General features: G+C 38.0%; 1 protein-coding gene across 1 annotated transcript in view; it reads right to left on the bottom strand.

The window, feature by feature from the left end:
• Positions 1-16,507, bottom strand: part of EYS (eyes shut homolog) — a 944,771-nt gene that overhangs the window by 527,374 nt on the left and 400,890 nt on the right. The window contains 2 exon segments of the mRNA XM_072855247.1: positions 14,592-14,737; positions 15,417-15,524. Of these exon segments, the coding sequence (XP_072711348.1) occupies positions 14,592-14,737; positions 15,417-15,524 (254 nt within the window).

Raw genomic sequence — 16,507 nt, forward strand, 5'->3', positions numbered from 1 at the left:
TTAACAGTCTGACAGTCAAAATTATCAGTACTGAAAAGCATTAATATTAAAATAGTTAAAATGGTTATACCGAAAATCTCCCCAAACCTTGCCACTATCTAACCCTTTCCACCAGAGGTGTGCTCACGCTTCAAATGTGCCTGTGTGTCTACAGTGTGACACTACAGTTTTCTCCTGAAAATTGTAGATGGGGGGTGGAGGGAGGGACATCGGAAGGATTTGCCAGGTCATGATGTCTTTGCCAGGAGGACTGTGATGTGCCTGGTGGGGGATTTCTTTCTTCTCTTTGTTTGAAGGAACATGATATTGACACTTTCTTCTTCCCCTTGTCTTGGGCTCTGCTTGGGTTTCCTTTTATACCTTTCCCTGTCACAGCCCCCTTCCCTCTCCCAGGCTGCCAGCTGCAGCCTGGCGGTGTCCCCCAGCCCCTCAACACAAAGGGCTATGGTTTGCTAGGCAGTGACTTGGGGGCAGGCTGTCACTCCTCCCCAGAAGGGCCATCCCCACAGCTGAAGCTGAAGCAGGGGAGGAGCAGTCACTGGCCCTGGCGCAGGGGTTAAACCAGCAACACCCAGCTCAGGCCATGGCAAGGCTGAGCCTCTGCACTGCCGGGTCAGTGCACAGCCGAGCCTCCCCCTGCTAACGGCAGAAACCGTATTTACTGGATTACAAAATGATAAAATCAAGCTATACCTAAAGGTATCACAGTTTAGAATTATGATTCAGTTCACAGATGAATAAACTTACAAAAAGGGATGGAGAACCAGATAAATCTGAAGACAGTGCAAGTAAAATCTATTAATTAATGTCTGAATATCGGAAACATGACAAAAATGTCATAGTTGTCAATACTGCCAGAGGAGGTCACACTGTAGCTGGGCAAGCTGCAAATATCAATTCAATATTTACGACATTTTAACTTTGATTTTAAGAACACAAGGTTTAGTACGAGCAATTACTTTATTAAAATGAAGGAAACTTTTAAAACTAAAAGATAACTGAGAACTTGTAACTGAAAGACAGATTTCTAAGAAGCAAAGTATCTCTCATTTGAACTAATACAGTTTAATATGGAGAAAATAACTGTACTGGTATGTTGTATTGCATATATAATATATGTATTTCATATATTGCATATATATTAATATAAACACATGCATAGTCTTACAGAGAAATATCCATGTTTTTTTCAGTATAGTCACTGTTTATTAGCCATTTTAATTTTAATACTGTCATACAAAATGGAGTGTAAAAATAAAATTAAAATAAGGGAAAACTGGAGAGCTGTACTATGTGGTAAAGGCATCAAGAAAAAGATGTTCTAGCATCACTCTAAAATAACACAAGTATAACTTTGTGTAAAAAAAAAAATATTCACATTTACATCCTTATCAGTCTATAACCTGAATACCTTCAGAATATACTAATATTATTATTATTATTATAGATTTTGATTTTCTTCTCTATTAGACATGTTTTATGTAGTCTGCAACAGTCATTTAAAACTGAAGCAGTTACGCATTTTTACAGTCAAATGATAATAAAAGTCAATGTTTATTCTATAGCTAAAAACTCAACTTGTCTTTCTCTTCTTGGGACACAAGGAATCACACTTACTACTAATAAAGTAATGTATTATTCACATTACAGTTTAAATGTCCCATCAGAAATATGAACAATACTGTCATTGGAGGTTCTCCAGACCCCACTGGACAAAGCCCTGAGCAGCCTGGTCTGACCACATAGCTAACACTGCTTTCAGCAAGAGGTTGGACTAGATCTCACAAGGTACCTTCCAACCTGAATTATTCTGATTCAAGAATGACATTTCCCCTGGTAGCTTGACCTGGTAGCCTGGTTAATGGCAAAATGCATGGGACCAAAAGTATGCAATGGGTGCACGGAAGCAGATGACAACGCAACAAGAATTTGATCATGGTTATATGCAAAATTACTTGTGAATAGCATGTATTTCATCATAGCCTAATAATTTTCAAAATTCTTATGCTATTTAATAACAGTCTGGTCAAATTCAACCTCCCCCCAAAAAATCCAAAAAGAAAGTATGCAAAAAAGGTATGCTGCTTTTTCTTCCATTTAGAATGATGCTAATCCATGCAGGCAAGCAGGAAGTACAAAAACTTGGAAATAATCTTAATAACTGGAAATAATCTTAATTACTGATGAGAAAATGTATTATTTAGAATACAGGTATGCCTTGGGCAGTATATTTAGGCACTAATGTTTGGTTCACTTACTTACTATAGCACACCACCTTTACTATTTGTTTCAGATGAGAACTTGGCAACTTAGGATAGTACTTCAGGCTGATTGCAGGGAAATAAAACAGATCCAAGTCATGTAATCAGTGAGATAGAGAGTTGTCCCACACATTTTTCCACTACAAACTAGGAAAAAAAAATGCAGTTGCTAAGAAATCTACTAGATTCTTAGCATGAAAGGCCAACCCATTCTACTTTAGTGAACAAAATACTCTTCATGAAGTAATCTCTGTCTCTGAATCCTCTTGATGATAAAAGGCAGAGATTGCTGGCAGAGATAGCTACAGAGAACCAAAAAAAATCCATGACACTACCATGGCCATGCTTTTCAGAAATAAGCAGCACAAATTTACAGTAACTGTTCTAACCTATAGCATTTTGAGTTCTGCGAAGTGAAACCATCACTCAGCAGTCATTGCTTTAGACATTTATTGCTGTGACTGATTGAATCATCCACAGGTTTTTAAGTGATGAATTGCATGTTTTTATCTAACTAGTTCCCAGTCATGAATTTTTGAGTGCATAGCAAAAAACCACACCATCAGAAATGGCTATTAAAATATTCTTTCATTTGTAACATTATATTTTAGAAATACTACAATAATTTAATGTAAAAGATTTAGACATTAAGTACATTTACAACTTACACAAAGCTCAAAGAAATATCGCAGAATCACAGAAGAATAGACTGGCGTTATGATGCATAATGTTCCTCTGTGGTGTTCTAGCATTAAAGCTGCTTAAAAGTTCCTTTGTCACAGTATTTGTAGCAGAGCAATTTGTGTGGAAATTGAGATTTCAATCCCCTGGGCCTTGGGAACTCTTACAGAATAGGAACTCCTTTAAAGCACGCACAGTGGCATACTTGAATACATTCAAAGACCCCTCCAAAGTTACACTTGCTGAAAAGTACAGTGACTTTCCTAGCTAGCAGTAACAGCTAGGAAATAGCTCTAACAGGTGTATCAGGGCTTTCTCAAATTTCCTGTAGGTATAATGTGAAGCACTGATTTTGGCTCTAGAAGCCCTAGATAATTTAAATTCTCACCTAATAGCTTACGATAATACATAAGATTTAGACAATCATTTGACCACAAGCTCAAATGTTCTCACTGGATAGTCCTCCCCCCTGAATTCTGCATTTCAAGCAGCTCAAAAAATCTTCAGGGAAGGATTCTACATCTGCTTCACCCTGAAACACTGATCTGATAGATTATATTTATAAGAAGGTCAATTAGGATGTTATCAATTTCAGTTACTATCTGTTTAGCTGGGGATTGTCTCAGTTTTATTAAATGTTCCTGTCCTGTTAAATAGTATGTGTGTGTCCTAAGAAAGATACTTATGTGGTACATACAGTATCATGATCAAAAACATAAAGCAAACCACAGAACTTCACAGCAGCACATCCATAAACAGGATACAATATTTAACAGTGATTCTATTCTTGTGAGGTATGGTTTCCTGGAGGAAGGGATTATTATTATAATTTTCATTATTATTATTACTATGATTACTTTGATTGCCACTTTGTGGCAACAAGACAGAAATAACAAGAATGGTGCCAATATTCTTGGAGGCCTCAGCAAAATTCGTTACTTTGAGAGAGGCAACCAGCCTTTCCATGAAATCCGCATGGGAAGTCAGGTACCGAAGAACTTCAGAAGCTAGAAAACTGAGGAAAGAACTATCAGCACATGTCTAGGTAGCATAATGCAGTAGAGTGTTAGAGTCCCTAAGAAAGATGTGCAAAGCAGGAGCTCTGGAAGGCCAAAAGCACTTTAGCCATGTTAGTATGACATTGTATCTGGCTTTACCGGCATGCCTCTAAGGAGACCTCATTAGCCTCGGGCTGACACCATTCTGATGCAGCTAATTTTTTTTTGTTGTTTTTTGCTATTCAATGTAGCTTGCAAATTTTGAACTGTGATGTACAGTATGCTTACTGATGTCAGCTGCATGAGTCTAAGGGATCACCTTCCTCCATTTTCACCAACAAATTAAAAAACTGTTCTCAAACATTTCTAAATCTGCTTGATACAGAGCAAGAATGTTTCACATAAACTGACAATGCATGGACGGCTCACCTACTGGATATTTTATATTGAAAATATTTCTTCTGGTTTTTTTTCCACTTAGTATAAATGATTAATATTAAACAGACCAGCTGCAGAAAGAGAGAGGATGTCGGAGAGGATGCATCACCATAATCTTAAATTATGTCCAAGAATCAGATTAAATACTTTGTTCTGGTCAATATGGAGTGATGTATGCAAAAAGAAGCAGAAGTTATTTGAAACTCTTTATTAATGTTGTTGCATTAGTAACCTCTATGATAGTGCAGGAAACTCAGAAGAAAATCTGTGAGAATCAAACTGAGATTTTCTCCCAGTCCGTGATACTACTTTAGGCCATGGGTACAATGGGAAATCAGTGTAAGTCCTAACATGTACATGACTGTATGAACAGTGTCCTTTTTATCATTATTAAGTGTTGTCTTCTACATTGATGCTATTCATAAATAACACACTGTTTCTTTTCAGCAGTCAAAAATAAGCAGCAGAGCTAGTTCTACTCCTCTTTTACTGATTCCTGTTAAGTCCAGAAAAAGAAGCTGGTTCTGTTTGAAGATAAATAGTAATTAACTGTACAAGAAATTGGTGAAATCACCTTAGAATTGCTATACTAAATACATTCAAATTAGACAGTAATGAGCATGAAGAACAAACACTTCACATTTAGATATTCTTTGCCAAAAGACAAGGATTTTCCTCCCTAAAGGCACAAATCTGTAACCCAGAACAATTATATTTTACTAAACAAGGGGAGTGTACTGTCATCCAAGTTCCTAATCACCAGATTTAATTTGTATACACAGTGAGAGCTGCTGTTGCCAAACATTCATTATGAATGGGCTGTAGCATCGCATATTTTGAGCATAATCTGTACAAAAAATTAGGTAGTTATTGACTTTGTCTCCTTAAGGACCAGAGACTTTGCATGCACTACAGAGACCTTTCTTTCTTACAAATAGGATTCTTAGCTGTTCAGTAACTTCACTGCTTTGAAACTACAAATACATTTCCCTAGCTTTCTAGTTGGAGGTCACCACTATATGGTATAGTAACCTTTACAGACCACATAAAATAAATGTTTCCTCAAAGAAGAAAACATGTACTGGACTATCTTCTCCTGTAGCTGAAGTTGTAAATACAACATTTGAAATAAAATTATCAAAAGGTCACACCCCAATAGTGAACTTGGGTAACAAAGGTTAGACACAATAATCTATCTTGTTTTCTGTTGTGGCATACAGAACACTGGGCCAAACATGTATTCTTGTACTCAGTTCTTGTATTCATTTCCTGTACTTCAGTACCCACGGGCTGCATCTGAGGGTGCTGAGAAAGCTGGCTTATGTCCTTGAAAGGCTGCCTTCTGTCATGTCTGAAAGGCCACAGAAATTGGGGAAGGTCCCCAGTGACTAGGAAAGAGAAACATTGCACTTACCTCCCAAAAAAACCCCAAAGGATTATCTGGGGAACTACAGGCCAGTAAACCTCACTTTAGTGCCTGGGAAGATCATGGAGTGAACCCTCTTGGAAGCCATTTCTAGGCAACAGAAGAAGAAGGTAACTGGGAACAACTAGCATAGGCTGAGAGCAGCCCTGCAGAGAAGGACTTGGGGCACTGATGGATGAAAAGCTGGACATGAGCCAGCAATGTGCGCTCGCAGCCCAGAAGGCCAACCATATCCTGGGCTGCATCAAAAGAAGCATGGCCAGCAGGTCGAAGGAGCTGATTCTGCCCCTCTACTCCACTCTTGTGAGACCCCACCTGGAGTACTGTGTCCAGCTCTGCAGCCCTCAGCACAAGAAAGACATGGACCTGCTGGAGAGGGTCCAGAGGGGGGCCATGAAAATGGTCAGAGGGATGGAACACCACTCCTATGAAGAAAGGCTGAGAGAGTTGGGGTTGTTCAGCCTGGAGAAGAGAAGGCTCCAGGGAGACCTTATTGCAGACTTTCAGTACTTAGAGGGGGCTTATAAGAAAGATGGGGACAGATTTTTAGCAGGGCCTGTTGTGACAGGACAAGGTAATTGTTTTAAACTAGAAGAGGGCGGATTCAGATGGAAGGAAGAAATTCATCACTATGAGGGTGCTGGAACACTGGAACAGGTTGTCCAGAGAGGTGGTAGATGCCCCATCCCTGGAAACATTCAAGGTCAGGTTGGACTGGGCTTTGAGCAACCTGTTCTAGTTGAAGCTGTCCCTGCTCATTGCAGGGGGGTTGAACTAGATGACCTTTAAAGGTCCCTTCCAACCCTAACTATTCTATGATTCTATAGGTTTATCAAGGGTAAATCATGCCTGAACAATCTGATTGCCTTTTATGATGAAATGACTAGGTTTGTGGAAGAGGAGACAGCAGTGTATGTCACTTATCTTGATTTTAGCATGGCTTTGACACTATCTCCTACAATATTCCCATACCCAAGTTAGGACGTTAGAGTCTGGAAGGGTCGACAACTGGATGGCTAAAAAGCTGGCTGGCTGGTTAGGCTCAGAGGATTGTGGTTTATGGATCATACTCTCCCAGGAGGCTTGTTAAAAGAGGAGTACCCTCAACTCTGCCACTAGGCTCAGAAACCTGGGAGGCTCAAGACCAGATATTAGTAGTAAATCCTGAAAAAAACCACAACTTTGGGTACCTCAGACTCTTCCATGTCTTTTGTCACTAGGTCCCCTCCCCACTGAGAACTAGGCCCACCTTTCTTTGGCCTTCTTTTTGCTGCCAATGTACGTACAGAAGGCCTTCTTGTGGCTTTGCACGTCCTTCTCTATTCTCATCTCTAGCTGAGCTTTTCCTTTCCTAATTTCAACTCTGCACACCTGGGCAATGGCTTCATATTCCGCCTAAGTAGCTCATCCCTGCTCTTTCCACCAAATGTGTGCTGCTTTTCTGCGTCTGAGCTCAGTCAGGTGTTTCCAATGCATCCTTGCTGGCCTTCTGCCATGCCTTCTTGACCACTCTCTTCCTTGAACAAGGATGAGCAGTAATTGGAACAAAGCTGCTAGAGACTAAGATTTAATTGGTTAAAGTATGGCTTAAGGCTCTAGTTAGTAGATGGTAAGTCACTTTGAGAGAAAAAGAATGTTTATGTCCTGACCTTGGCTTTCAGGAGAGGGAGAGGGAACTAGCAGTCTAGACTTGGCACTTCAAGCCAAATATTCAATGAGGTTACACATTACTGTTCTACATTCTTTCTGGGCCAGGAACCTTTGCTGAATAGTGTTGAAGCTCAACAAGGACAGCAAAAGTGCCCTCTCCTTTCCTTACAAATGAGGCTAACTTATAGCATGGAAACTATAGCACTTCTCAGGAAAATGCAGAAAGTAAATCTGCCCCTTCATGATGGTGTGTTCACTGAACCTAAAATTCCCAAAACTTATGTGAATGCTCTAATCATTAAACTAAAAGACTGACACCACTACCTCCCCATTTAGTACAGAAACCCAGTTCTGCCAGCATACGTGTTAAATTTGTTCTTGGCATGCCAATCAGTTTTGGCCTCTCTTGATATGTAAGCCGCACCTTGCTTTGACATCTTAGGGAGCGTACCATGAGATTCCTCCCCTCTGACTCTAAATAAAGTCACTTCAGTTAATAGTGTAGTTGTTCTTCTTCCTCTGGGTATCAATAGCAAGGAATACAGACAGAGGTTTGAGGAGTGCAGATGCAATCACTACAAGAGTCAGCTGGCAGTGTAAAGCTCTAGAAGTAGCTGGGAAGGTCAAAAAGATAAAGAAAACTTCTCTCCCTTTTCACTGATTAGATCTTGTGGGACTTTTTTGTTAGGTCAGCCCGTTGTATAAAAAGCAGAGCAGAGTTTTCATTGTCACATAGACAAGATGAACAGCAGGTTCTGAGGCCCAGGATAAGGAAGGCTGGGGCTCAGAGCAGGCATTAAAGATAAAATACAAGATGAGTTATTTAAGCCAAGGTTTTGACTTCGTTTAACATACAACTTAAGTGCACCCTTAGTCACTTCCAAATGTCAGTTTGTACTGATCTCATACAGAAGATAAGACTGTAAGGGTAGATCTGAGATTAAGAGAATAGCTATTTAGAATTAAGGAATAATTTCTGCTCTGCAGAAATGAGGACTGAACCTTCACAGCAAAAAGTGATTTCACGGTACTTAGTCATTTTTAGGCATCTTTTGGATCAGATGTCCAATAATTGGCAGTTTGAATCAGCATTTTGAATTTATATATCTCAGTTTACTACACAACCTATTTTAGCCACTGAAATCTTATTTTGAGTATTGGGTGGAGGTGTCAATGTGTTGGCGGGGGCAGGGCGTGAGCTGCAAGGCAGCTTCTGTGAGAAGAGACCAGAGGCTACCTCATGCCGGACACAGATGCTTCCAGCCGGCTCCAATGGACCCACTGTAAGACACAGCTGAGCCCCTCAGCCAAGATGGTGGCACCTCTGTAAAAAAATAATGTTTAAGAAAGGGCAAAATGCCGCATAGGCAGAGTGAGGAGGGGGGAAGTGAGAAACAATCTTGTGAGCACCAAGGTCAGAGAAGGAGGAAGAGGAGGTGCCCCAGGTGCTGGAGCAGAGATTTCCCTGCAGCCCATGGAGGAGACCATGGTGGAGCAGGTATCTCCCTGCAGCCTGCGGAAAGCACTCCAACACAAGCAGGATATCCACGCTGCAGCCCATGGAGGACCCTAATCTGGAGCAGGTGGTTATTTCCTGAAGAACTGTGGCCCATGGAAAGCCCATGCTAAAGCAGCTGTATCTTGAAGGACTACAGCCTGGGGAGAGGACCCACGCAGGACCAGGGGAAAAGTGTGAGGGGGCGGCAGCAGCAGACATCAGCTGTTATGGATTGGCCAGAACCCCCTATTGCCCATCTCTCTGTGCCACTTGGGGGGTGGGAGGGGAAGAGGAGTTGGGAATGAAGTTTTGCCAGTGAAGGGCAGGGGAGGGGAGGGACGAAGGGGGGAAAGTGTTGCTTTATTTTGTCTTTGTTTCTTACCATCCAAAAATTTATTTTAATTGGCAATAAAATACATTAATTTTCCCCAAGTCAAGTCTGTTTTGCCTCTGATGATAACTGGTAAGTGATCTCCCTGTCTTTATCTCGACCCATGAGTTTTTTCATCTTTATTTTCTTCTCCTATCCTGTTGATGAGGGGGACTGAAAGGCTGGGTGAGCACCTGGCCATGGTCAACCCAACATATTTTACGAAAAAACCTGTAGTCTTTGCAAGAAATCTTAGAATTACTTAGTTAACCTCAAACAAAGAAAACCAGAAAATAAAGACTTAAGAATTACCAAGTCTGTCAATGAAGGCAGTAATGACTTGGTAATCCTAGAACCCTTTCAAATGAAGCAATTAGGAATTATCAAACAAAATTCTACAGTCAAAAAACTTGTGTTCTTATTAAAACCATTTTGCAGGAGACTTGGTGACCCAGACACTTATGGTTTACACTTGAATATAAAATAAATTTTTCATGAACATGAAAAATATTTTACTTGAGGCATGTCTGAATCATCTGCGTTATACTTTGACATAAGGTTTTTCAGATGGTATGATTTATAAAGAAGAAGTGATTAACACCTCAATCATTAAAACAACCTTCAAGGTAACTGATCATAATACATTATGTTTAATTACTTATTCCTTTTAAGATGTTATATCGCGCAGCTGAAGAGAAAGTAACATTAGTGTTTTACTTAACAGTTTTTTAACTCAGTGGAATATACATATATGTCTTTTTTCTTGTTTTATTATTTACATAATTGTGTACCAGTGCTCATTCAGAATGCAACATCACATTGATTTGTGATAATGAAGATATAGCTATATTTGTTGATTATATTTCCTTATTTTGCTTTTAATTTTAAATTGCTGATTATGTTCCATTTAATTTATAATTCCACAGTCATCAGTTCCACTTGTTTGCACTGTATCTTCAGATTCTCTAACAAAAGTTTAGTAACCTACCAAGCCAAAATTAAATCTGACATAGCCTTCGTTTTCATTAGATTATGAGCAAATTTCCTGTATTTATAGTAACATTTATGAAATCAAAGGATTCTGGAATCATATAGAGAAAAAACAGTCCCTGAGTAAGACATATTTAAAAGGGTATCTTAGTGCTAAAAGATGACTATAGTGTTTTCTTACTCAAAAGATCTATCCTCTATGTACATTAAGCCTCATATTTGGTACATTACAAAGCATAATGTTTAGAGTTGCTTGTTTCTTTACATTTGCAGTACAAATTCAACAGTTCATGTTACAACCATTAACATTCATCACTCCAGCCAATGAACGGCTGACCGTTTAGACAAAACAGGTTTTAGATTCAGTGACTCATGAGGTATCTTTCAGTTTTATGTTGTTATATCTAACACTCAGGTACCACCAATGTAGAAACAATAAGCAGTTAACAACTGTGATCTTGAGTAAAGAGCTATTCTACTTAGGACTTTCAGCCACTGACTTTTTTCACAGTTAGTTCTATACAACAGGCCAGACTTTTCTCATGTAAAGACAGGAGGTATGGAACAAGAATGATCAGACTGGGGAATTAAAGAGTTCACAAAATTTTGTAGCTAACTGGCTACCTAGAGAGTTTATGCTATGCTACTGTTAAGTTTCTTTGTGGTGCCTAAGCATTAAACACCAAAAATAGTTTTCCAGGCCTGCATCTTTCAACATGAAAGCTTAATGCTATTTCAAATAAATCAATATTTTTTCCAATGGAGTGTAAAACTAGAAAAATGTAATGATGTTTCTGTGTGCTTGGAAGTGAGTGGTCCAACTAATGTAAGGAGACAGTTTGTAGCTTTAGTATGCCCAAGTCATAGATCTGGAGGAACAACAGATGTCTGTTTACAAAGATCCTTTTGGGCAACAAGGATGTTGTATGCTGTATATATACAGTTGATAAAGAGCAAATACAAGTAAAAGAACAGCAGCAGCTGACAGAGCTAGAATAATTACATCTTGTGTTACCAAGAGGACCTAGTGGAACTGAGCAGTGTTGTTTCATGGAGCAACACTGGCCAGCCAAAGCAATGAAAAAAAACAAGAGGGGCCAAGCTGGGGATGGAAAGTTCATGTCACAAGGTCATCTGCACCCTTCTTGCTAGCCAGTGTGATTGAGGACAACTAAACATATGCAGAAGGCTACTACAGAAGAGGGGATACAGTCACCTCTAGAAGGTATTTAAAAAAAAAAAAACCAACACAGAGGAAAGGAACTGTGTACTTTTGAAGCTGATTATTTGGTATTATCCTTTTGTCACTTTTCTTCTCTTTCTAATAGACCACTGCTTTATTAAGTCACTTCTCATTTTGGGCCAGGGAAAAAAACAGTTTCTTGCATGCCCAGATCACTTAGTTTTATTTTCCAAAGTATCTGGGGTGAGGACTTTAACCAGGGTTTATTAGTGATATCTAGGTTTTAAGAAGACCATTGTTGCTGCCAGTTACATCCTGACAGAAAGGATATATCTGTGCATCTGATCTGAACCGTGATCACTTTTTTTAAGAGTCTACCTGAGCTGCAAAACAGTACATTTTATCTTAGCAGTGCTGAGAAAAAGTTATGTTTTAATAGTTAATAAATTATTTTTAATGTATTTTTGTTAAACAGCTATTTAAAATTAAATAAAATTATGAACAACATAAAATAAATCCAGAATAAGATACATTTATGGAAAACTTAAATTTTTAAGAGCTACATTAGCTGCCAAAATTCTACAGTTTACACAGCACAGGTCAGTGTCTAAAGACTGCCTTCTTTAAGACATTAAATTACATTATGACCAGAAAACACATTCAAAACGTCTGATGAAAGTTAATACTTTTAAAGTAAGTTTTTATAACTAAAATGAAATACAGTAACATAATTTGGCCTAACCCATTTAAGGTATTGTAATTTGTTTCCAGTTACCATTCAAATTTATAAATCTATATTATTTTAATAGTTATAGTCAATGATTTAAGTTTTCTCTGTACCACTACATTAAAACTTTTTTGAAATTCAAATGATCATTGAAATCAATACATACTGTTATGTATCTTTAAAGGCGCCTTGTCTGTGACAAAAAAAAAAGGCTGTTCCTAAATTTATGAAATTACCGAAGATGAAAGTGGAAATACACCTACCTTTCAAAGTGTTAAATAAATTACTTTTGTTATACTGTTATAAATTCAGTACCTTAAATACTAATATTTTGTAGTTTTGAAGCATTTTCTTTCACTATTTATAATTCCAAAGCTTGGTACTCTCAAATAGTACAATTACCTTTTCTGTTGTGTAGGTAACATAAAACCAAAAAAAATTTGTGAATTTGAATATGAAAAATAAGATATTAGCTATTTGAATTGTAATTGCTAGAAAAAGTTTTCAAAACGTCAAACTATCAGAGAACTACTTTACAGTTCTGTATGTTTGCCAGGGAAATATACACTTGACACACACACTTTTTGCTTCATAATCCAGAAAAGCAATGTCTTGCTCTGAAAAGACCTCGCTTTGAAATCAAATTACTTGCACTCACTTCTGGGCCTGCTAACGCTGCAACTTCATTTTAAAACCTTAGTTCAACTGCTACACGAAACACTTTGTATTGGAAGAATTATTCCTTCAGACTTAATCTAACTGGTACATTGCATAGCAGATGTCCAAATAGTGTCACTTTAAGGGGGGGGGGGGGAACGGACGGGGGATATCACTAGTTATAATTAAGTGATAGGCAATCTATCACTAATTTTTGAGTAATGTTTTAGTGTTTGATAGACATCTGGATATCACACTACCCTTGTTCATAAATAACTAGCACTAAATAGTATAAAACTATTCTTGTAAATATACTAAAATAATCTGTACCAGTAAATAACTACTTGTAATAGTAAACAACTACTACAGCTGATTTAAAAAAAACTCACAAAAAAAACCCCAATAAAACCCAACATCCTATCCTTGTTGGTTAAATGTGTTAGGGAAAAGAACTCAAGTCAAACTGCTCAGTCAATAATGAAGAATCATAAAAGGAAAGCACACCTGCAGATTTCTTATCCTTTTCAAATTAGTCTCAAGCCCTACAGGTACAGGTGTCTTGTCTTTTATGAATATAACTGGGAATTCTTACAGAAACATATACATAAAGGTGAAGACAACTGTTTTCATATCTATTAGTTAAAATTATAAATCTGCAGCACCACTGCCTAATGAACCAAAGTTTCAGTGATAACCAAGAATACTATTCAGAACACAGCCCTTCTGAAAAAAATACTGGGGGGGAGAGCTTTTAAAGTTTTAGGCAAGAGAATTATATAGATTTTTCAAATTTTTTTGCTGAAATGTCAATGATAATTTGGAAGAACACTGCACAAGCGGTATGTGGACTAAAGTTTGTGGTGAATGGAAGAAGGATATAGAGCTATACAGATATTCCCCAAACTGTACTTGTTCTTTGTTCTGTGGATAAATTACATTCCTCTCAGTTCAGTGGATGCAAATTGCGTCCTTTCTAATCTTATGAACTATGTGGTATTCATTACAGGCTGGGATAGGTATGAAAAAACATTTTATGCAGAAAGAATGCAGAAATGATACAACTTGAGGCAGACAACTAATAAACATTTCTGCAGTCATATGACCCCATGTGTTTTCAGGTTGCTTAAGCTGGATGTATCAAAAAATTAAGTATGAACTACTTGCTCTGCAGCATATAGAGCATTTAAATAAAAGTCAACATCATCTTAGAGAAATTTCACTACATGTCTACCCATTAAGTATTTTGTCATTAGTTCTGTAAAAATGTAAAGATTAACACTAAAGGCAACAGTGTCAGTCCAACAGATCAGCAAAGTCAAAGTGTTACTACGGTTCTGTGCAAACTCAAATGACAAGGTAGCATTTTATTATGTTTGTAAAATTTACTCTTTATCTACGGTAATACTTTTTTTCTTGGCTGGGTTCAGAAAACATTTATTTTCACACTATACAATCTCTCTTTTGATGTGTTTCAGCTGAATGTATGGGTGACTAAAGAAATCATAAATCAAGCCTCAATGTAAATATCGTATCTTGAGCTACTTAGGAAGAATTGGATAAAAGTTCTATTTGAAATAATATTGATTTATCCTCCAATAAGCAGATGATCCTGTGTACTCTTCCTTGATTCCATTGAGGCATTTGCTATAAAATTAAAAACATGTAAAACCTGTGAAATAGCCTTCTCCACTGTGGTAGAGAGTGGACCATACCTGTGAATCCAGGGGGACAGAAACACTGATAGCCTCCAAGCCTGTTGATGCAGCTTCCTCCATGCAAGCAAGGCAAAGTTTCACACTCATTTACATCCATCTCACACAGAGACCCATAGTATCCAGGTGCACAACTACAGATGAATCTTCAGAAAAGGAAAAATCAGGTAAGTCAACAGAAGTAAACTACATGATCTTCCAATATTCTGAAGCTATATGTATGTCCTGATGTCAAGCTGGTGTCCCTAATCATCATTCGTATTAAAATAATTAACAGACTTTTCTCACTTCCATGTTTCTGAAGCAAGTAGAGCAATTTACTCTTTTTTAAATTAGTAGAAAAATTGTGCACAATCATTTTAGCTGAAGGTATAAGGAATGACTCAAGGGCTAATGTTCTTTTGACACAAGTCTCTGAAAACTGTGGAGTGTTGTGGAACAAACGGAAGATAAAAATTTTTCTCTCGCTTACACTTAACTTTACTAAAATATTTGCATTAGAAAAGGTCATTGTTGGAAGCTGAAAACAGAGATGTAGCAATGTAACTGAAGATCAATTTTCCACTACTTCACTCTCATTCCAAATTAAAAAAAGAAGAAAAAAAGGTAAGGAGGAAAAGAACAAATTGTGCTGAAGACCGTTTCCCTTCTATTTTCCTCTCAGGCCACATAAGAAACAAATAGCCGAGTCACTAATATTTGCCTACCTCATTTTAATACAGAATCCTTGTCATATGCTGAAGGTCCCATCCAAACCTCAAGGCAGCAAGCAGACTTTATACATAAGGAAATGAGGGAATTGCTTTTTATTTAGTAGTAACTAACCTGTTTATGAGATCCAAGCAAGTTCCATTGTTTTTGCAGGGTCTTGATAAGCATTCATTAATCTCCACTTCACATAGTGTCCCAGTAAAGCCATGCTGGCAGGAGCACCTAGCAAAAAGGATGTCACTATATTACTTTTTAGTTTAATATAAAAAGATTCCAGAAAAATGTGGCAGACTTTGAGAGGTATGAATTAGGTGGTTCCAAAATTAAATTTGTTTTTTTCTTATAATTACAAAGTGCTGTACTTCAAAAAGCTTTACAAGTACAGTGACTGCAGCCCAGGAAGTAAGATTTTTGCCGTTATTAGCTGAAGGCCACAGGCTTTGTGCTGACCCCACTCTTCAAAGGCTCAGAACTTGCCTTAGCCTGAGCTGGTTTTCACTTGTTTTGACACCTGCCCTGCAGCCAACTGTCTGCTGCCTCTCACGCTTTAGCTTCAGTTCTGGGAATAGCACCTACAGTGAGGGTGCGACACAGTGGGATAATCACGGTGTTACAAACAATAGCCTTTTGTGTCCTTGTGGGCCGGAGAAGCTAGTAAACAGTGCAAAAGAAGTAGACCGTGACAAGGAAACGTACAAAAATAGCTCCAAGCAGGCCTGAAACTGAAGATGAGAAAACTCCCACCATAAACATCACACTTCTCCTGGCAAAGACTTCCAGATGCTGGTGACTTGCAGTAACACTGCCAGTTCCTGATGAAGACTGAAATCACTGATCACAGGACCCGGATACACATTGTGAGGGCAATCATAACAACAGACACAAGAGCTAGATAATTGCAAGACTTCTTATATAACAATTATAACTACCTTGTTCGTGAAGCTGTTTTCTATTAATTTCAACTTAGACTATTAGTATTATTGTAGCTGGACTAACAACAATTGCTCATTATATTTTTATTAGATATATGAAGATTTTAATTAGCCCTACAATAGATTCTTGGGTCCACATGTATGGTGTATATTTATGTCTTTTTGCCCACAATAAGATTTTGAGTGTAATGTAACAGTGTCAAATGCATCACAACAAAAGACATATTACATCAAAAGACATACTACATCACTGAATGACAGCAAACATAGTAC

This window comes from Ciconia boyciana, chromosome 3 (assembly GCF_034638445.1).
Source record: "Ciconia boyciana chromosome 3, ASM3463844v1, whole genome shotgun sequence".
In the NCBI taxonomy this organism is placed as follows: Eukaryota; Metazoa; Chordata; class Aves; order Ciconiiformes; family Ciconiidae; genus Ciconia; species Ciconia boyciana.